The 23485-nt window shown below is 42.0% G+C and overlaps 1 protein-coding gene across 2 annotated transcripts in view; it reads left to right on the forward strand.

The window, feature by feature from the left end:
* The window catches only part of KCNH1 (potassium voltage-gated channel subfamily H member 1), a 471857-nt gene that overhangs the window by 16888 nt on the left and 431484 nt on the right, over positions 1-23485 (forward strand). For both annotated transcript variants that reach the window (XM_024239363.3, XM_024239369.3), the window contains exons 2-3: positions 16155-16278; positions 19940-20046. In XM_024239363.3, the coding sequence (XP_024095131.1) occupies positions 16155-16278; positions 19940-20046 (231 nt within the window). The remainder of the gene's footprint in view (positions 1-16154; positions 16279-19939; positions 20047-23485) is intronic.

Here is a 23485-nt window from a genome sequence, read left to right on the forward strand (position 1 = left end):
ACACAGCATCAGCAGTGTTCTAAAAGTGGCCATATTGCCTCTTCCTCTGGAGGTATTCATAAAGGCTCTCATCAGTGTGATTCAGCAGTGCTAGGAATCAAGAAAGTGGGTGACCTCTCAATACCCTTGGAATCTTGGAGGTTTGACGCTTATTAATGTGCTGGAGCCCATTTTACTCTCATTCCCTTCAGATTTTTACTCAATGGAAGACTGAAGGAGCCAAATGAGGGTCAAAATATGGAATCAGCTCTATTACTATTATATTGGATTAGAGAAGATAGTGGTGCCATTTGTTTCCCTCCTCAAGCTTATACCCTGGCTTCTAGACCATGAGTTACTGACCTACTCCTAGACTGAGAAGCTGAAGTTGAGCACAGGTCTGGCAGGGCCTGTCACAAGTATTATAGGTTCTGAGTACCACAAGGAGACAAGTTGCTCAAACCCTCTCTTTCCCCACCAGGCTGGGGCATAGGCAAGTAAGAGAGGCCAAGACAAACAGAGTGATTCCTCTTGCTCTTGAGGTAGCTACCAACAGTTTGGTCAGTCTGATTATGAAGGTATAAGTGGCAGGGATGAAAAGGGGGACAAAAGAATTTACCCCAATACTTCTTCTATCTAGGGGTGGGTGGACACTCCTTTCTCTCAGTGGAAACCCCAGGTGTGGAAAGGTAAGTGTTGCCTGCATAAAAACTCTTTGTCAAAATAGAGCTTTGAAATGGTGCTCAATCCTCCCAAACTCAGAGTACTACTAGGACTGTGAGGGCATTGAAAATTTGCAAGCTGTGGTTCTGCTGATTCCATTAAAGACTACTGCAGAAGTTATATTGTTAAGAGCCTTGGCTTTGGTGTTTGTGGTAGTTAATTTTATCAGTGGGCCATAGGGTACCCAGATATTTAGTCTAACATTATTCTCAGTGTTTCTGAGAGTGTGTTTTTGAATGAGTTTAGCATTCCATATAAATTTTAGGATATTTTTTCTATTTATGTGAAAAATGTCATTGATTCATTTGTTTTTATAGAGACAGGGTCTTGCTCTGTTGCCCAGGCTGGATTGCAGTGGCATGCTCATAGCTCGCTGCAGCCTTGACCTCTTTTGCTCAAGTTATCCTCCCACCTCAGCCTCCTGAGGAGCTGGGACTATGGGCACATGCCATTGTGTCCGGCTAATTTTTAAAAAGTTTTTATTGGAGACAAGAGCTGATGGTGGTGCCCAGGCTGGTCTCAAACTCCTGAGCTCAAGCAATTCTCCCACCTTGGCCTCTTAAAGTGTTGGGATTACACGTGTGAGCCACCATGCCTGGCTGAAATGTCCTTGGAATTCTGATAAGGATTGCATTTAATCTGTAGATCACTTTGGGTAGTGTATTAGTCAGGGTTCTCTAGAGGGACAGGACTAACAGAATGTGTGTGTGTGTGTGTGTGTGTGTATGTGTGTATATATATATATATAGGGGAGTTCATTAAGTATTAAATTACACAATCACAAGGCCCCACCATAGGCTGTCTGCAAGCTGAGGAGCAAGGAGAGCCAGTCCGAGTCCCAAAACTGAAGAACTTGGAGACCGATGTTTGAGGGCAGGAAGCATCCAGCACAGGAGAAAGATGTAGTCTGGAAGGCTAGAGCAGTCTTTCCTTTTTATGTTTTTCTGCCTGCTTTATATTTGCTGGAAGCTGATTAGACTGTGCCCACCAGATTAAGGGTGGGTCTGCCTTCCCCAGCCCACTGACTCAAATGTTAATCTCCTTTGGCAACACCCTCACAGACACACCAAGGATTAATACTTTGCATCCTTAAATCCAATCAATTTGACACTCAGTATTAACCGTCACAGGTAGTCTGAACATGTTAACAATATTAATTATTGCTAGGTGTGGGTGACTCATGCCTGTAATCCCAGCACTTTGGGAGGCCAAGGCAGGTGGATCACTTGACATTAGGAGTTCGAAACCTGCCTCACCAACATGGTGAATCCCTGTCTCTACTAAAAATACAAAAATTAGCTGGTCATGGTGGTGTGTGTCTATAGTCCTAGCTACTCAGGAGGCTGAGGCAGGAGAATTGCTTGAATCCAGGAGGCGGAGGTTGAAACCGGGATGCAGAGATTGCAGTGAGCCGAGATTGTACCACTGCACTCCAGCCTGGGCAACAGAGCAAGACCCTGTCTCAAAAAAAAACAAAAAACAAAAAACAAACAAACAAACAAAGAACCAACTCCCACACCCCCCCAAAAAAGAATTATTAATTCTTCCAGTACATGAACATGGGATATATTTCCATTTATTTATGTAGGAGATTATATATTATTTGATATTTTGTCCAAGCAGTGGGTTACTTTGCTAATTACATTTTGCTTAGCTTAAAATTAGGTTTCTGTTTACTGAGTGCAAAAAACAGTAAATAATCCCAGAGTCATTTATGTTTGGATGTAGAACGCCCATCTGTGCATTTGGCTGGAAACACTGTGTCGCTTCACTTTAGCTCTCTTATTTGGCATTCTCAACCATGGGGAATATGGCCAACCACCTGCGGGAATTAAGAAGCCTTGGCTAAGCAAAGTTGCTGTCATAGTGTCCTCGTACTGGAATTTATGTACTTTACTCAGGAGATTCCCATTTTCTCAGCCTGTTTACTCTTATAGTAGACATACTTCTAGAGGCATGCTGGCAAATTTACTCAGACATACATAGGCTTATTTCCTTTTTTTTTTTTTTTTTTTTTTACTTTTAAAGTATTTCTTAATCTCTTTTTTTTTCTTTTTTTTAATTTTATTATTATTATACTTTAAGTTTTAGGGTACATGTGCACCACATGCAGGTTTGTTACATATGTATACATGTGCCATGCTGGTATGCTGCACCCATTAACTCATCATTTAGCATTAGGTATATCTCCTAATGCTGTCCCTCCCCCCTCCCCCCACTCCACAACAGTCCCCGGTGTGTGATGTTCCGTTTCTTGTGTCCATGTGTTCTCATTGTTCAATTCCCACCTATGAGTAAGAACATGCGGTGTTTGGTTTATTGTCCTTGCAATAGTTTGCTGAGAATGATGGTTTCCAGCTTCATCCATGTCCCTACAAAGGACATGAACTCGTCATTTTTCATGGCTGCATAGTATTCCATGGTGTATATGTGCCACATTTTCTTAATACAGTCTACCGCTGTTGGACATTTCGGTTGGTTCCAAGTCTTTGCTATTGTGAATAGTGCCGCAATAAACATACGTGTGCATGTGTCTTTATAACAGCATGATTTATAATCCTTTGGGTATATACCCAGTAATGGGATGGCTGGGTCAAATGGTATTTCTAGTTCTAAATCCTGGAGGGATCGCCACACTGACTTCCACAAGGGTTGAACTAGTTTACAGTCCCACCAACAGTGTAAAAGTGTTCCTATTTCTCCATATCCTCTCCAGCACCTGTTGTTTCCTGACTTTTTAATGATCACCATTCTAACTGGTGTGAGATGGTATCTCATTGTGGTTTTGATTTGCATTTCTCTGATGACCAGTGATGATGAGCATTTTTTCATGTGTTTTTTGGCTGCATAAATGTCTTCTTTTGAGAAGTGTCTGTTCATATCCTTCGCCCACTTTTTGATGGGGTTGTTTGTTTTTTTCTTGTAAATTTGTTTGAGTTCATTGTAGATTCTGGGTATTAGCCCTTTGTCAGATGAGTAGGTTGCAAAAAGTTTCTCCCATTCTGTAGGTTGTCTGTTCACTCTGATGGTAGTTTCTTTTGCTGTGCAGAAGCTCTTTAGTTTAATTAGGTCCCATTTGTCTATTTTGGCTTTTGTTGCCATTGCTTTTGGTGTTTTAAACATGAAGTCCTTGCCCATGCCTATGTCCTGAATGGTTTTGCCTAGGTTTTCTTCTAGGGTTTTTATGGTTTTAGGTCTAACATGTAAGTCTTTAATCCATCTTGAATTAATTTTTGTATAAGGTGTAAGGAAGGGATCCAGTTTCAGCTTTCTACATATGGCTAGCCAGTTTTCCCAGCACCATTTATTAAATAGGGAATCCTTTCCCCATTTCTTGTTTTTGTCAGGTTTGTCAAAGATCAGATAGTTGTAGATATGTGGCATTATTTCTGAGGGCTCTGTTCTGTTCCATTGATCTATGTCTCTGTTTTGGTACCAGTACCATGCTGTTTTGGTTACTGTAGCCTTGTAGTATAGTTTGAAGTCAGGTAGCGTGATGCCTCCAGCTTTGTTCTTTTGGCTTAGGATTGACTTGGTGATGCGGGCTCTTTTTTTGTTCCATATGAACTTTAAAGTAATTTTTTTCCAATTCTGTGAAGAAAGTCATTGGTAGCTTGATGGGGATGGCATTGAATCTATAAATTACCTTGGGCAGTATGTCCATTTTCATGATATTGATTCTTCCTACCCATGAGTATTGAGTGTTCTTCCATTTGTTTGTATCCTCTTTTATTTCATTGAGCAGTGGTTTGTAGTTCCTCTTGAAAAGGTCCTTCACATCCCTTGTAAGTTGTATTCCTAGGTATTTTATTCTCTTTGAAGCAATTGTGAATGGGAGTTCACTCATGATTTGGCTCTCTGTTTGTTATTGGTGTATAAGAATCCTTGTGATTTCTGTACATTGATTTTGTATCCTGAGACTTTGCTGATGTTGCTTATCAGCTTGAGGAGATTTTGGGTTGAGATGATGGGATTTTCTAGATATACAATCATGTCATCTGCAAACAGGGACAGTTTGACTTCCTCTTTTCCTAATTGAATGCCTTTTATTTCCTTCTGCTGCCTGATTGCCCTGGCCAGAACTTCCAACACTAACTTGAATAGGAGTGGTGAGAGAGAGCATCTCTGTGTTGTGCCAGTTTTCAAAGGGAATGCTTCCAGTTTTTGCCCATTCAGTATGATATTGGCTGTGGGTTTGTCATAGATAGCTCTTATTATTTTGAGATATGTCCCATCAATACCTAATTTATTGAGAGTTTTTAGCATGAAGGGCTGTTGAATTTTGTCAAAGGCCTTTTCTGCATCTATTGAGATAATCTTGTGGTTTTTGTCTTTGGTTCTGTTTATATGCTGGATTACGTTTATTGATTTGCGTATGTTGAACCAGCCTTGCATTCCAGGGTTGAAGCCCACTTGATCATGGTGGATAAGCTTTTTGATGTGCTGCTGGATTCGGTTTGCCAGTATTTTATTGAGGATTTTTGCATTGATGTTCGTCAAGGATATTGGTCTAAAATTCCCTTTTTTGGTTGTGTCTCACCAGGCTTTCATATCAGGATGATGCTGGCCTCATAAAATGAGTTAGGGAGTATTCCCTCTTTTTCTTTTGATTGGAATAGTTTCAGAAGGAATGGTACCAGCTCCTCTTTGTACCTCTGGTAGAATTTGGCTGTGAATCCATCTGGTCCTGGACTTTTTTTGGTTGCTAAGCTATTGATTATTGCCTCAATTTCAGAGCCTGTTATTGGTCTATTCAGAGATTCAACTTCTTCCTGGTTTAGTCTTGGGAGGATGTATGTGTTGAGGAATTTATCCATTTCTTCTAGATTTTCTAGTTTATTTGCATAGAGGTGTTTATAGTATTCTCTGATGCTAGTTTGTATTTCTGTGGGATCAGTGGTGATATCCCCTTTATCATTTTTTATTGCATCTATTTGATTCTTCTCTCTTTTCTTCTTTATTAGTCTTGCTAGCAGTCTATCAATTTTGTTGATCTTTTCAAAAAACCAGCTCCTGGATTCATTAATTTTTTGAAGGGTTTTTTATGTCTCTATTTCCTTCAGTTCTGCTCTGATCTTAGTTATTTCTTGCCTTCTGCTAGCTTTTGAATGTGTTTGCTCTTGCTTTCCTAGCTCTTTTAATTGTGATGTTAGGGTGTCAATTTTAGATCTTTCCTGCTTTCTCTTGTGGGCATTTAGTGCTATAAATTTCCCTCTACACACTGCTTTAAATGTGTCCCAGATATTCTGGTATGTTGTGTCTTTGTTCTTGCTGGTTTCAAAGAACATCTTTATTTCTGCCTTCATTTCATTATGTACCCAGTAGTCATTCAGGAGCAGGTTGTTCAGTTTCCATGTGGTTGACCGGTTTTGAGTGAGTTTCTTAATCCTGAGTTCTAGTTTGATTGCACTGTGGTCTGGGAGACAGTTTGTTATAATTTCTATTCTTTTACATTTGCTAAGGAGTGCTTTACTTCCAACTATGTGGTCAGTTTTGGAGTAGGTATGGTGTGGTGCTGAAAAAAATGTATATTCTCTTGATTTGGGGTGGAGAGTTCTGTAGATGTCTATTAGGTCCGCTTGGTGCAGAGCTGAGTTCAATTCCTGGGTATCCTTGTTAACTTTCTGTCTCGTTGATCTGTCTAATGTTGACAGTGGGGTGTTAAAGTCTCCCATTATTATTGTGTGGGAGTCTAAGTCTCTTTGTAGGTCACTCAGGACTTGCTTTATGAATCTGGGTGCTCCTGTATTGGGTGCATATATATTTAGGATAGTTAGCTCTTCTTGTTGAATTGATCCCTTTACCATTATGTAATGGCCTTCTTTGTCTTTTTTGATCTTTGTTGGTTTAAAGTCTGTTTTATCAGAGACTAGGATTGCAACCCCTGCCTTTTTTGTTTTCCATTTTCTTGGTAGATCTTCCTCCATCCCTTTATTTTGAGCCTATGTGTGTCTCTGCATGTGAGATGGGTTTCCTGAATACAGCACACAGATGGGTCTTGACTCTTTATCCAATTTGCCAGTCTGTGTCTTTTAATTGGAGCATTTAGCCCATGTACATTTAAAGTTAATATTGTTATGTGTGAATTTGATCCTGTCATTATGATGTTAGCTGGTTATTTTGCTCGATAGTTGCTGTTTCTTCCTAGCTTTGATGGTCTTTATAATTTGGCACGTTTTTGCAGTGTCTGGTACTGCTTGTTCCTTTCCATGTTTAGTGCTTCCTTCAGGAGCTCTTTTAGGGCAGGCCTGGTGGTGACAGAATCTCTCAGCATTTGCTTATCTCTAAAGTATTTTATTTCTCCTCCACTTATGAAGCTTAGTTTGGCTGAATATGAGATTCTGGGTTGAAAATTCTTTCCTTTAAGAATGTTGAATATTGGTCCCCACTCTCTTCTGGCTTGTAGAGTTTCTGCAGACAGATCAGCTGTTAGTCTGATAGGCCTCCCTTTGTGGGTAAGCCGACCTTTGTCTCTGGCTGCCCTTAACATTTTTTCCTTCATTTCAACTTTGGTGAATCTGACAATTATGTGTCTTGGAGTTGCTCTTCTCGAGGAGTATCTTTGTGGCGTTCTCTGTATTTCCTGAATTTGAATGTTGGCCTGTCTTGCTAGATTGGGGAAGTTCTCCCGCATAATATCCTGCAGAGTGTTTTCCAACTTGGTTCCATTCTCCCCATCACTTTCAGGTACACCAATCAGACGTAGATTTGGTCTTTTCACATAGTCCCATATTTCTTGGAGGCTTTGTTCATTTCTTTTTATTCTTTTTTGTCTAAACTTCTCTTCTCGCTTCATTTCATTCATTTTGTCTTCCATCACTGATACCCTTTCTTCCAGTTGATTGCATCAGCTACTGAGGCTTCTGCATTCATCATGTAGCTCTCGTGCCTTGGTTTTCAGCTCCATCAGGTCCTTTAAGGACTTCTCTGCATTAGTCATTCTAGTTATCCATTTGTCTAATTCTTTCTCAATGCTTTTAAATTCCTTGCCATTGGTTCGAATTTCTTCCTGTAGCTCGGATTAGTTTCATCATCTGAAGCCTTCTTCTCTCAACTCGTCAAAGTCATTCTCCATCCAGCTTCGTTCCATTGCTGGTGAGGAGCTGCATTTCTTTGGAGGAGGAGAGGCACTCTGATTTTTAGAGTTTCCAGTTTTTCTGCTCTGTTTTTTCCCCATCTTTGTGGTTTTATTTACCTTTGGTCTTTGATGATGGTGACGTACAGATGGGTTTTTGGTGTGGATGTCCTTTCTGTTTGTTAGTTTTCCTTCTAACAGACAGGACCCTCAGCTGCAGGTCTTTTGGAGTTTGCTAGAGGTCCACTCCAGACCCTGTTTGCCTGGGTATCAGCAGCAGTGGCTGCAGAACAGTGGATATTGGTGAACCACAGATGCTGCTGCCTGATCGTTCCTCTGGAAGTTTTGTCTCAGAGGAGTACCCGGCCATGTGAGGTGTCATTCCGCTCCCTACTGGGGGGTGCCTCACAGTTAGGCTACTTGGGGGTCAGGGACCCACTTGAGGAGGCAGTCTGCCTCTTCTCAGATCTCAAGCTGCGTGCTGGGAGAACCACTACTCTCTTCAAAGCTGTCAGAGAGGGACATTTATGTCTGCAGCAGTTACTGCTGTCTTTTTGTTTGTCTGTGCCCTGCCCCTAGAGGTGGAGCCTACAGAGACAGACAGGCCTCCTTGAGCTGTGGTGGGCTCCACCCAGTTCGAGCTTCCCGGTAGCTTTGTTTACCTAATCAAACAACTAACTCGGCAATGGCGGGCGCCCCTCCCCCAGCCTCACTGCCGCCTTGCAGTTTGATCTTGGACTGCTGTGTTAGCAATGAGCGAGACTCCGTGGGCGTAGGACCTTCTGAGCCAGGTGCAGGATATAATCTCCTGGTGTGCCGTTTTTTAATCCAGTTGGAAAAGCGCAGTATTAGGGTGGGAGTGACCCGATTTTCCAGGTGCCATCTTTCACTGCTTTCTTTGACTAGGAAAGGGAATTCCCTGAACCCTTGTGCTTCCCGGGTGAGGCGATGCCTCGCCCTGCTTTGGCTCGCGCAGGGTGCGCTGCACCCACTGTCCTGCACCTACTCTCTGGCACTCCCCAGTGAGATGAAGCCGGTACCTCAGATGGAAATGCAGAAATCACCCGTCTTCTGCGTCGCTCATGCTGGGAGCTGTAGACTGGAGCTGTTCCTATTCGGCCATCTTGGCTCCTCTGGCTTATTTCTTTATTTTGTTTAACAGATCTAATCTTCCCCTTTGTTATTCCCTCCCATCTTACTGAATAGCAAAGGGAATGTGGTTGAGGGGACTTTAAAGTGGTATCTCAAGCTCTTCCAGTTTAAATAGTCTTTTGGGTAACTCAGTCTCTTCTGGGTGGGTTCAGATTGCACTTCTACCCACCTCATTACTTCTAAGATGGTGTGTGGAGTGGAAACAAGTGGCACTTGCATAGCCTCTGGAGCCTCAGAGCCCTGGATGCAGAGCCCTATTTTTCCCCTCTTGTTCCTTGGGTCTCTGGCAATGGTCCCTGCTCTGCTGGTCACTGGGTGCTCTGCTGATATGTGGGGCTCCAGTCCACAGCTGGTGAACTTATGTTCCATTCTCTTGGATTGAATCAAACTTGGTACCTCTGCCCCAATGCAACACACATATTCTCTCTCTCTCTCTCTGTGTGTGTGTGTGTGTGTGTGTGTGTGTGTGAGAGAGAGAGAGAGAGAGAGAGAGAGACTTGATCTAATGTAGGCTATTACTGGCCTCCAGCTCATGTCTGATATTTGCGTGACTCACTGTCCTCCCCCAAACACCCCCACCCACCCCAGTTGATCCTAGGATTGGGTAGGTTGACATACAGCCCTTGGCTGTAAGGTCAGCTCATTCCACTGTGATAACCATCTGCTTATTCAACTTCAGCAGCCATGGGCAGTTGGGGACTTCTGGATTATTTCCAGACCCCATGGGAACTGAGGGAGGCTCAGGAGTGCTAACATGGCCAAGTTTCCTGTGCAGCTGCTTTGGGTCACCCAGCGTGGTGTTCTTCCTCACCCCTGAGTGTCAAATGGGGAGCCAGGCACAAAGTTTACCCTCTTCTCTCCTGTTCCTTCTCCTCTTCTATTGTATGGGAGCAGGACTGTTATAGAAATTGGCTAGCACACTAAGTTTTAAGAAGTAAAAGATGGTAGTCTTCAAGGAAGAGACAAAACATTGAAAAAATAGACAGGAGAACCCAAGCATTTAGAAGTGGGACAATGACTTCTACTCACATCAAAATTTCCAGAGGGCATCATTGTATATCAGAAGGCAGAATAACAATGTATGACTACAATAACAGTATTCACAGAAATGGTCTGATTTTAGCACCTAATGGCATAAGGAGACCATGTAATATAATGATTAAAAGCATAAATTTTGAAGACACATAGACCTAGGTTCAAATCCCAACTTTACCCTGGTATAAATGGTTATTGTGCATCCTCAGAGACTCAGGTTCCTCGTGAGTAAAATGATGAAATCCCTGAGACTTCCTTCAGTAAAGTAATATCACTTCACAAAAATTCATGTAAAGGTTGAAAAAAACCATGATATATGGTAAAGTACTTAAAACAGTACCTGGTAAAGAGTAATTATCAATAAATGGTACCCATTATTATTAATACCTAAAATCTCACTTATGTGGAATCACTTAATTCCTGATGATATATGTGGTGTTATGGTATTTGTATGGGTAGCCCCTAACTTATAAAGATTGTGTTCTGGAAGGTAATTTACAGGTCGATTATTTGTGGTTTAAAATAGAAGAGAACGTGCGAGCTAGGAATGGGGAAGGGATGGCGGAAGAATTTCTATATTGTTGGAGGCAAACGGCTTTGTGGCTGGTACTAGAAATCTTCCATTCTCTCTAACTCCTTGGGTAAAGAGGCAATTCCTAGACGTTCTATCATGGAGTGACAAGGGAATCTTGCTCCCTAGAGCTATAATTGCTTGCTTGGGTTAGCAGTGAGAGGAAACTATTTTGGAATTTTAAATTCTATGGTGAGAATCTTCTGAGTGGGTGATAGGCTGATGATTCTATTCCTACTGCACTTCCTATTTTTCTGTTTCCTTACTAAAGTCAGAGAAGATGCTAGTGGGCTTGTTTTTTTTGTTTATTTATTTTTTTATTTAATAAAAAGTAAACTTTAATGTCGAAAATGCAAACTTGGGGAGGGCAGAAAGATCACACACAAGGCTGTCACTTCATACTTGGAGGGTTGCACAGCGGCGGGGCAGAGGAGCTCCTTGCTTCCCAGATGGTGGGGCGGCCAAGCAGAGGCACTCCTTGCTTCCCAGACCCGCCCAGGGGGAGGGGGAGGGGGGAGGGGGGAGCGAGGGTGGGCGACCCGGCAGAGGAGCTCCTCACTTCCCAGACAATGCAGCGGCCAGGTTAGGGGCTCCTCGCTTCCCAGACGGGGCGGCTGCAGGCCAGAGACGCTCCTCACTTCCCAGGCAGTGCAGTGGCCGGGCAGAGGCCCTCCAACTTCCCAGACGGTGAGGTGGCTGAGCAGAAGCGCTCCTCACTTCCCAGACAGTGCAGTGGCCAGGCAGAGGGGCACCTCACTTCCTAGACGGTGCAGTGGCCAGGCAGAGGCGCCCCTCACTTCCCAGACCGGGGCTGGGTGGGGTGGGGGGTGGAGCAGAGGCGCTCCTCACTTCCCAGACAATGCAGCGGCCAGGTTAGGGGCTCCTCAGTTCCCAGACGGGGCGGCGGCAGGCCAGAGACGCTCCTCACTTCCCAGACGGTGCAGTGGCCGGGCAGAGGCCCTCCAACTTCCCAGACGGGGCGGAGGCCGGGCAGAGGCGCTCCAACTTCCCAGACGGTGAGATGGCTGGGCAGAGGCGCTCCTCACTTCCCAGCGGTGCAGCGGCCAGGGAGAGGTGGTTCTCACTTCCCAGAAGGTGGGCGGCCAGGCAGAGGTGCGCCTCACTTCCCAGACGGTGGTGAAGGATGGGGGCCGGGCAGAAGCGCTCGTCACTGTCTCTTCCCAGGCTGTGGGGGGCGGGGGGAGCCCGGCAGAGGCTCTTCTCACTTCCCAGACGGTGGGGCGGGGGGCTGGGCAGAGGCACTCCTGACTTCCTAGCCGGTGCGGCGGCCAGGCAGAGGGGCTCCTCACTTCCCAGACAGTGGGGGTGCCAGGCAGAGGCGCTCCTCACTTCCCAGACTGGACGGCGGCCGGGCAGAGGCGCTCCTCACTTCCTAGACAGTGGGGCAACTGGGCAGAGGGCTCCTCGCTTCCTAGACAGGGCGGCTGCCGGGCAGAGGCGCTCCTCACTTCCCAGACCGTGGGGCAGCCAGGTAGAGGTGCTCCTCACTTCCTAGATGGGTCCGGGGCGGACAGAGGCGCTCCTCACTTCCCAGACAGTGGGGCGGCTGGGCAGAGGTGCTCCTCACTTCCCAGACCGGGCGGCCGGGCAGAGGCGCTCCTCACTTCCCAGACGTTGCAGCGGCCGGGCAGAGGCGCTCTTCACTTCCCAGACGGTGGGACCGCTGGGCAGAGGCGGTGGGTTTGGTTTTTCTTAGATGGGGCTGTAATATGCACACCAGGGACTGAGAGTATGCTTAGGAAAGGATGAACAACTTTAAAAGGTTATCAGAACACTTTTGTGAGCACTTGCAGTGATATCTGGAGCTTGAAATCTATCTTGCTCTCATTTTTCAGTAAGTAAAAATTTAATCAACAAATTAATCTTTTATGATTAAATTAATTAAAATTAAGTACATAGTTATTTTTATCAAAGTCAGTAAGTTCATGTTTACAAAAATCAAGCAGAAGAGCTTGTAATGTAATGTAAATAATCATTCTATGCCTTGTCTCTCCTCCCATCCTACTCACCAGAGGCCGTGTCTTCTAATTTTAGCTTTCTTCTTATAGTTTCTGCCATGTCTCTAAATAACATGCATTAGAGCTATTTATAGATTTATCCATTTTGGATATTATCTGTTGACTTCTGTTAATTAGTGGAGGTTTTAGCTCACTTAATCTTACTCCCTACCCTTTTTCCTAATATAATTATATTACTCTCTTATTGTTTATCTTTGCAACTTTAAGTAAAATATTTATACCATTTTTTAATCAGCTGTACACACCATCTCTTATTCTCTTCATCATTGTTCCCTTTTCTCTCCCTAAACTTTTATCACCTGTATTTTTAGTGTCAGAATCAATGAGATTACATTCAGATACTTATGATAATTAAATATTCCATCCTTTATTATGTATTGGTTTTAAAATTAGAAATTAATAAGGTGCTTACCTTATTCCTACAATGATGTGATGATGAGATTTTGATTTTTGTTTTCTTTGATATTTCTAATTCCCTTTCCTGCCATAACCTTTATTGACAATGTTGTTCTAAATGATCAAGAATATCATCAATTCTGACCTCCTTTACCCCCACATAATTCTCTTTTGGAACTTCTAGTCTCTGAATTGTTTAGTATTGAATACTGTCTACTAGCTCTCTTCCCTGCTTTCTACATTTGGAGCTGTTTTTTCCTCGTTTCCATGTTGTCCTCCTTTTTGCTTTATTCCCTCATCTTGCTGGTACACATCCTCAAGTAACTGCCAAAGAAAGAATATGTGGTAAATAATTTCCCCTAATCTTTGCATATATGAAAATATCTTCATTTTACACTCATATTTGATTGTTTTAATTTTAAAAAGAATGTCTTCTGGTCTTTTCTCATGTTCTTTCTGCTATTCCTCTTAGGGTGCATGTTTTTCCTCTTGGACTGATCCTCATGTCTTTTTTTTTCTTCTCCATGTTTCTTGTCTCTTTCTCTTTCTGTACTACTTCTGTAAGACTTTATCTTCTAAAATTCATGTTGAATATTTAATTGCTATTCATTTTAATTTATAAGAGCTCTTGTTCCCTTATTTTTTTTTCCTCAAAGCATTCTGTTTTTGTTTTGTGGATGTAATACTTCTTGAATCTCTCTAAGGATACCAATTAGATTTTTTTAAAAAAGTTCTTCTCTGTTTCCTATAATATTGCTGCTTCTTCCCCAGTTATTTTTTTGTTCATTCTTTTTTACCTAATTTTCATTTTTTGTGGATTTTTACATTTTTAATTTGTTTACTTTTATTTTACTGGGGTCTGTTATACAAAATAAAATAAACATATAGTCAACTCAATATCTATAACTGGCTATTCTTCCCCCTTTCCACATAGATAATCTCAGTGGAGCATTAGCCATGATAAAGCACACTCAGTTTTTCTTCCTGCTGTAGGTGTTTTGAGGGAAATTAACTACTATTTCAGGATTTAACAAAAGAGATGGTCAAACCAACTAGGCTTCATATACACTTGGGAGTAATTTAGTAAATACTGTACTACTACTTTTAAGTCAAAGTTATTCAGTTCAGGAAATGTGAGTTTATTCAGGGAGAGGAGACCGATATGAAGGATTATTCTGCCCCTAGGATAAAATCAAAGCTCTCTGACTTTATTCACTCCAGACCCTTCCCAGTCTAGTCTTCAGTTACTCATCCTGCCACTCTTCCTGGCTGCCATTTGTCTACCCTAGCCTGCACTGTGTTCCATGCTGCCATGCCTTTGCCCACACTGGATCCTCTGCCTGGAATGTTCCCTTCCTCTCACACCCTCTTGAGTTCATGAAGACAGTGATCATATTTTAACTTCTATATCTATTGTTTTTGTATTGTCTGTGCCAGTTACCTATTAGGTGTTCAAAAAGTTTAAATAAATCTTACTCATCCTTTTAGACTAGAGCATGTTCAAATATTATTCCCTCTGAGATGCAGCCCTTTACCTCTCTCAGAGTTCATTGTTTTCTTACCTGTTTCTTTAGTTAGTTGTGGACATATCTATTTGTCTTGCTAAGTTCCTTGAGTGCAGGGACCGTTTCTTATCAATCTGGAGACCCCCAGGGTCTTGCATTGTGCTTGGCACCTGTCGGCACTCAAGAACAATTTATGTATATATGGGAGAGATGGAGGGAAGGACTGGTTGTAGATTTTCGTTAAAAGCATATTTATAAAAATAGTAACTTATAGATTCACATCATGAATGTTGTATTTTCTGTTCCTTTTAAATAGATCAAAGCAGTCTCAAGAATAGATTGCCGTATTTAGTAATTCCTCCTTCCTCACCCTCCTCTGTAAGTTCTTGGCTCACCACAACCCTTATCTCCTCTCAGGCCCTGTCTTCTTCCAAGTCTTTTGTCTTCAGTGGTGTCTGCATGAAGTGGAATTGTTTTCCCAAGCCTGCCAAATCAAGAATAAACTCATCTAGGAAGGGTGGAGAAGCCTATCTGAAGGGATGGTTACCCATATTGTGAAAAAACTGTAAATGCTTTCAATTAAATGATGATATAATATATCACTATTATTTCACTCTATGTAGTATGTGCATACACACACACACACAGACACACACAATACCCTCTCCAGTTTACAACTAAAGAAGGCTGTTTGTATTGTTTCTTTTTTTGGAGGGTGGGGGAAGTGTGTGGGTCTTCTGTGGAAAGGAAGGGCCAAACTAAAATAATGATTACATTTAAGTTCTGGATGTTATTTGCTTAATTGAAATGCTTGAAAAGAAAGGAAGGACAGTTAATTTCCTGAGCATAAAAAGTATTGACGACTGATTTTCAAAAATGTGGGAAGTAGTGAGAATACACTAAGCTGGCCAAACACAACTAGCCTACTTAAACCCTGCATCATGAGTGTGTGGTAGGCTGCTGCTCTGTGACAGAGCCCCAAAATGCAGCTCTGTGGCTGCATTTCAAAATCAGCAAGAATTTCAAAATTAGCAAGAAGGTCCTGTTGTGTGAGCATCTTGATCAGCCTCTACAAAGCTCTAGTATTAAGAGAGTCTAGTTACTATTCCTTACCAAGGGGAGGGTTCCATGGTGCTGTGTGTGTCCATGAGGCAGTGCTCAGCTTCCTTCCTTTGCCTTCCTGAGATGCCCTCCTAGGTTGGGCAAATCCTAGTTAGGGTCAAGAAGGCAAATATTTAGCTTCTGGCCAAAAGACTGAAAAGGCTAAGATGCTGGACAGAGCTCAGAATAAATTACTTTTGGGCTCTCTCTTGTTCTGTATTATTGGTATACCTTCACTGGGATGAAAAATTAGGTCTTAAATATGTCTCGTGGGAATCCACTGGATTTCTGCAGGATTTGTTGGTTGATTGGTTAAGTATGCTTTTCTTTTCTAACTTCTTTTTGGAGTACAGTGACCTAAGTTAGCACTTGCATTCAAAATATTCACTTCTAAAACAATGTTGTTTTATATTCCTTACAGGGCCACATTCCTGTTCAAGAGTCTATGTTTTGGCTATGTTTTGGAGGGAAACAGAAATATCTGGATTGCTTGACATTATTTATGTCCTCATTGAATCTCAACAAATGTGTTGCCTCATGTGACCTTTTTTCCCCTTTTTTTTTTTTTTTTTTAACAGATACTAATTTTGTGTTGGGGAATGCTCAGATAGTGGACTGGCCTATTGTGTACAGCAATGATGGATTTTGCAAGCTGTCTGGCTATCACAGGGCAGAAGTGATGCAAAAAAGCAGCACCTGCAGGTATTTATGTTTGGGGTTGTTCTGGTGTACAATCTATTATGGTATCTTTTGGAAAAAGAAAATGGCTTTCTGCATTCAGGAATTGCCTTTACCTCATTCAGTGTGTATTCACAGGAAAATTTATTGCCATATCATCTCTAGTTCATGTACTGTACAGGGAAAATTCAAGCAGATGTAAAACATAGTTCCCACAACTGACAAACTTGCAGTCACTAAGATGGGAGAAAACCCAGAAGAACTCAGGAAAACCATTCTGTCTATAAAATGTGAACTCAAAAGTTACGGCATTTTAGATTAAATTAAATGTGAAAGTTAGAGGCTCAAATACAGTGAAATGAAATTTTAGATGATTAAAACAATTTTTGAAAATTTATAAGCATTTTGGAAGAGTAACTACAATGTTGGAGTCAAGGGCCTTGTTCATAGAGTTTTTCCTCAGTCAAAATTCTTTTTTGTTTTGAGAAGGTGTCTTGCTTTGTCGCCCAGACTGGAGTACAGTGACATGATCTTGGCTTACTGCAGCCTCTGCCTCCTGGGTTCAAGCAGTTCTCCTGATTCAGCCTCCTGAGTAGCTCGGATTACAGGCACGTGCCACCACACCTGGCTAATTTTTTTTTTATTTTTATTTTTAGTAGAGACGGGGTTTCACCATGTTGGCCAGGCTAGTCTCAAACTCCTGACCTTAGGTGATCTGCCCACCTTGGCCTCCCAAAGTGCTGGATTATAGGCGTGAGCCACCACGCCTGGCCTCAGCCAAAGTTTTTTACTTCAGAAAAAGATGAGAGAACCAATATTTTGTTGCCTTCTAATTCATGCTGTTAGCTCTCTCTCTCTCTGAACTCTTAGCAGATTGTACTAACAGTGAAGCTGGTATATTTTTACAGGGTTTCTAACCAAGCAGTGTCCTTGGACCGTGGTGTTAGGAAAGCTCTTTTAAAGCATCTTCCAGGTGTTGAGCCAGACATATAGCCTGGATCCTGCCAGACATTTCCCTGCTGTGCCCTGGCAAGGTCTTGGCCCACCATAGCCTTTTGGCTCCCCTCAGTCTCTGCCTTCTTCAGTCTTCTGTCTTCAGTGGTGTTTGCATGAAGTGGAATCATTCATGCCAAATCAGGAAACAAACTCATCTATGAAGAGTGGAGAAGCCTCTCTGACCAAGCATAGTCTTCTGTTTTCAGAAGTTGCATTTTAACTTACTAAGTCAGCCATGTCACTTTACATTATTTTAAAATAAAATACTCTTCTAAAATAAAATAAATGTTTGAGCTCATAAGAAGGAAGTATCAAATGTTTTGAAAATATTTCCACTTTCTTAAATCTTAGATTTTGGGGACTGAGAAATGGAAAATTGAAGATTCTTCCCCCGAATGTTCAAAGGTTTAGATATTATAATTCTTAATGTAATAGAATTATCTTACATTCTTTGTGTGCTGTTATCCTCTTAAGTATTTATAGATCTATTTATCTGCATCTACATCTCTACCTGTCCTGCACATATATAATCAGAACAATTTGAGAGACGTAGCTTCACTTTTTAGTGTGACTTGAACAGCCTTTCCATACCTTTCTTATTGGCTATAATCAAACACTTTAAGGAAATCAGATAAAATAACCTGCTAATTTAACCAACTTTTCTTTTATGCACAGTTTTTAGCAACTTATTGAATTACCCGAAGGTATCCCTTCTCTATAAATGAACATACCTTTGTGCTAGCTATGTTCCTGATAGCTCAGGAGTCTCTTTTGTTCATTTTGTGCATTGTAAGCATTTGCAATCTGAGATCCAGGTAAAGGAAACTTAGAACTACTGGTAATCTACAGCTTGAAAAAGTACATAAGATGAATGAAAACTAAGTGTAATTATGGTACTTCATTTATTTGAAGATTCAACTTTACAGGGATTTCTTTTACCTTGTTAAGGAAGTTGCTAGCATATATACCATCACTTCATTTAAATGGAGGTCAGTTATCTAGAAAATTAACTCACAAGGAGAAAGAGGAAAAATCCTCTTATTCTCAGACAGGGCTAAATTAGTCTTGATCTGTTCTTCTTTCTAGAGATAATTTAACAAGCTCAGTTTTCCATTTCCTGGCTTATAGACAAAGAGTACAGCCCCAAAGCAGAGAACTACATAAGTGCGTAAGGACAGCCACAGATAATCACATTCCTCAGAGGGCTGGGGAGAGACATAAGATAACAACTGTGATACAGAATTCACAAAGTCAACAGCTAGGACCCTCTTCTTATTGGGTACCAGAATTTGGAAACCTGTAGTAAGCCCAAGGCTGCTCTGCAATCAAGCTAAGCATGGTGCTTGACTTGGTGGTTCAGTTTTAGATCAGAAATTGCACTTGATAACCTCTGAGGTTCTTTGTAGCTCTGAAATTCTGTGTTTCTGTGATTCAAGTCATAAAAAAGGTTAGATTATATTTACTTTACAGTGACACTTAGGAACCCATGGCAATTTGTGCATTACCTAAGACTTGAGGAGTGATCATTGCTGCTCTTTCTTGTTATTGCAGTCTGAAGGCCTGGGGTGGGCAGCGGAAATGCTTGCTGGGCCCATGGGCAGCCTTTGTCAGAGAACTGGACATTCCAGCCCCATTGAAAGATGTTTTTTTCCCCCTCCTCTGGCATTTTGTTAGTCTCCTGTGCCATTATTCATTCTACTTAATTGGAAGTATATCCTGTTCCCCGAGGGACAAACCATGATTTTTAGACTAGATTCAGTGTTGGGCCCAGGAAAATAAACAGTCCTGGCATTTTTCTTGCTTCTGGTAAGAACTAATGTTAGTAGGTAGACCTTCTACTATCCTGAGGTTTTCTCTAATAAATTACATGTACATTTAAATAAATGAATTTATTTTGCTGAGAACTAGAAAAGGAAAAAATCTATGGTCTAAACTTACTCAGCCATCTTTACCAGGAAGTCTCCCAGAGTTGTATTTCTAAAATGAAATCTTATTATATTGCTCCTTTGCTTAAAACCCTCCCATTGTGCTCCCATTGCTTTCAAGATAAAGATTAAATTATTTCCCGTGACTTATAATGCCGTGGCCTCCTCCATGATCTTGCCTCTGTTTACTTCTCTATATTATCTGTTGCAAATTTCCCTCTCATTGTCTGTATTTCAATCATACTGAAATGAACTATAATCAGGGTCTGGAATTAATCTGACTGTCACCTCTGTGCCTTTGCAGTTGCTTGTCTTTTGTTTGGAATGTTTTTCTCCTTATTTCTCTCAGCCATTTCCCCTCCTTCCTGCCCCTTAGACCTAATTTGTCCTTACTTCTGGAAAGCATTCTCTGATCAACCAGGGAGTGCACTGTGCCTATTCTGTGTGTTCTGTAATTCATTATATGTGCTGCCACTGTGGCAGTGATCACACTGTTCTCTAATCCACTGTTTTCAGATCTGTTTTATGGTGTGTATCTCTCATTAGACTGTTAGTTTTTTGGAGACAATGAAAAAGTCTTATTCACAGTTGAATCAGTAAATTTTTTTGAGTCAATGAATGTTTTCATTGTGTGTGTGTGTGTGTGTGTGTGTGTGTGTTCCACGGTACATAGCACAGTGCTGAATATAGAACAGATATTTAACATATGCTTGTAGAATAATGAATACTTGTTAATCTAACTTGAGTTCTTTGGTTGTTTGCAGTTTTATGTATGGGGAGCTGACTGATAAAGACACGATTGAAAAAGTGCGGCAAACATTTGAGAACTATGAGATGAATTCTTTTGAAATTCTTATGTACAAGAAGAACAGTGAGTATTGAGACCATTCTGAACTATACCTTTACATGTTTGAAATAGTAAAATATCTCCTCTTCCTCTGTTGCTGTCTTGGTTTTTCTTCTCTCCCACCAGCTAAATGCTCTTACTTGAAGCCATTGTGTATGTTGGGATGAATGATATAGATTGATCAGTTACACTGTTTCTCACAGGAACATTTGATGAGGTTCTTGTCAGTAATTAATTAAGACTTCTTTATCTATATTGTTGTTGCTAAGAGTTAGTGTTTTTTCCTATTGGTTTACATATGGTGAGTTGCTAGCTTAAGGCACTTGTAGACTTCTTAACAAGGGAGGGAGAAGATGGGACAGAAATTCTGTCCAGTTCATCTTTGTATCTGTCTTCCACAGCACTTAGCACAAGTAACACAGTGGGTGCCTAATTAAGCGTTTCTAAATAAAAGTTTGTCCCCAGTATTAACAACAATGCATTGTTAATTTGTATTTGTTTTTGGCTACAATTACTTCCACAAAGTATGTTAATGAGGTTTTAGGTCAGTAGCCATACAGAAGTATAAAACTTGCTCTTCCCTTAGGAGGTTTCCTGTTGGAGATTAGCTGTATTAGAAGTATGGAAAGTAGGGCATATGGGCCTAGTAAGGCTGCATGGGTGTTAATAGTGGTTTGTTTCTGTTTTTCAAAAACACTAGTTTTGTAAGAAGTCCTGTTCTTTATACGTAGGATTGACTGGTAGGAAATTGATTCAATTGAACAATTCCGGGGTGGTCCTTATGGCACATGAGGATAACTGTTTAATTTGGTGGCATTCAGATTTGAGTGATATGTTTTGCTCTGGACAGTAAAGGGCATGTGTTGTTTTTATCTGGGAGGGGCTGGGATTTTTTTTCAGGTCTGGGGTATTGGAGTAGTTGACTGAGATTACTGTTTGCTTGGTGGTCTGTGCCGATACTGGTCTGAGAGATTAGCACTGGCCATCCACAAGCCCAAGAGGGTTGTTACCAAAGCTTTCACACTGGAGTTGTTGCCTTGCTCCAGTTCACTCCCTCTGCCAGCAGATCTAGTTCCCGCTCCACTGTTAGCTAGGAGAGGAACGAAGGGAAAGACTGTGAAGGGCTGTATGCCAGTCTTTCCATTATGGGGGAACACAACTCAAAGCAACAGCTCGTACCAGAAGCATACCAACCGTGGCTTTCTCATGGGAAAGATATGGTCTGCACACGTGTCATAAGCTAATGGAATAAGTTAAAAGTTTTCCACGTTGGCAGCACTAATGATTCACTTGCCATTGGTTTCAGTGAGCGTATGCCCTAGAGTGAATTTGAGATGTGAGAGGGCAATCTGCCTTTTCCTAGCTGTCTCTGGGGCTGAAGATCCTGTATTATGAGTATCTTACTATGCTGAAAGTGATTGATTCTGATATTTGAAGATCTGTACTTTAGGTAGACATGAACTACCCAGGTAAACCAACTAGATCAAATGATGGGCTACCAAAGAATCAGCATTTCTTCCCTCCCTGAAGGTTGTGGTAGGCTTATTGAGATCCAAAGTGGCATATCAACCTGGACATCAGTTTCTACTTTATGGGTGATATTAAAGCATTTTCAAGAGTAATTACGGTCATATACAATTTTTACTCTAGCTTTTACCTTTAGAAAATAAGCTTTGTGTAAGGCATGACTGTATTTTAAAGCGTGGATCTCTAAGCTCTGTGAAATAGGCACAGCTGAAAGTTAATTCCTCATCCGAGGTCATGTAGCACCAGGACTAGTTTCAGTGTTTGCTCCATGGCCATTCTCAGTTTTATTGTGGGTGCAAGGCAGGGCTACCACATGAAGTCGTGCAGGCTATACCCTGCTTAGAGGGAAGTGGAAACCAGCTTGTGATTTGCTTGCTGAGTCCTCCATGGACCATGGTCTGGAATTGCATCTGTGCTGAGTAAGGAGTTTCTCTTTCTAATTCACACAAAGATGACTAGTGGGCCAGCAGGGGCTCTGGACAAGGCTAAACTTGTACATAGAACATGAGCCATGAAACTAAGGAAATGATGCAGATAATGTTGTTTTCTTCCTAGGACCTGCTCACTACCTCCAAATCCCACCCTCTCTTGAGGAATTAAGAAACTTGAACTTATTTGTTAAGCCTGGAAATTATACAGTTGCACTGGATTGTGTGTGTGTGTGTGTGTGTGTGTGTATGTTTTTTTTTTTTTTTTTTCCAATAGCTTTTTACTGACCCACTACCCTATGGCAAACAATAGGCTTGCTGCTAGGGATGCAAGTATGAAGAGATGGACACAGTGTCTGCTCTTACAGCATCTGTAGGGGAACGGGCAACATCCATGGAACAGAGCCATAAGTGCTTTGATGGTGACACCACATATGTGGCTCATGACTCCAACCTAGGTGGTCAGGGAAGGAAATCTTCCTAACAGGCATAGGCGCCATGCAGAAACTGGAAGGACAGAGGGGAGTTAGACAAAGATCAGGGCCAAGAGTATCCCAGGCTGAATGCATGTGAAAAGGGCTGCAGCGGAGAGAGAGCATTGAGGGTTCAAGAGACACAAACCAATGCCTCTTAAACTTTGACATGCGTAAGAACTCACCAGTGAATGGAAATGTGTATTTCTATGCAGAGGGTCTAGCAAAGGATCTGAGGTTCTGCTTCCAGGTGATGCCGATGCTGCTAGTCCACAGATCACACTCAGAGTAGCAAGGACAGAAAGCAGCTGTAGTGAAGACTGACTTCCATGCCAACAGGGTGCGTCTCTTTCTGAGCTCTACCCCTTGCACCCAGCCCAGTGCCTGACACATAGAAAGTGCTCCACCCAAACTCATGGAGTAAATAAATATATAAATACATGAGGGGCCGGGTGCAGTGGCTCATGCCTGTAATCCCGGCACTTTGGGAGGCCGAGGTGGGTGGATCATTTGACATCAGGAGTTTGAGACCAGCCTGGCCAACATGGTGAAACCCCCATCTACTAAAAATGCAAAAATTAGCTGGGTGTGGTGGCAGGTGCCTGTAATCCCAGCTACTCGGGAGGGTGAGGCAGGAGAATTGTCGAACTCCAGAGGCAGAGTTTGCAACGAGCTGAGATTGTGCCACTGCTCTTCAGCCTGGGTGACAGAGAGAGACTCACTCTGTCTCCCAAAATATGTGTGTGTGTGTGTGTGTGTGTGTGTGTGTGTATAAATACATGAGAAGTAATATGAGGTTGGAGAGACTAGGAAGGGCCAGTCACACAGCCAAGTTAAATAGTTTTAGAATCTGTCTTAAAAGCAGCAGTGGTGGAGAAGGCGGTGGAGGTGAGGGGTGTTGAGGGATTTTAAGCAGGGTAAGTATGTCATCAGATTTCATTTTAGAAAGATGGCTCTAAGCCCAGGGGTGGTGGCTCATGCCTGTAATCCCAGCTACTTGGAGGCTGAGGGAGGAGGATCGTTTGAGCCCAGGAG

This window comes from Pongo abelii, chromosome 1 (genome assembly GCF_028885655.2).
Source record: "Pongo abelii isolate AG06213 chromosome 1, NHGRI_mPonAbe1-v2.0_pri, whole genome shotgun sequence".
NCBI lineage: Eukaryota > Metazoa > Chordata > Mammalia > Primates > Hominidae > Pongo > Pongo abelii.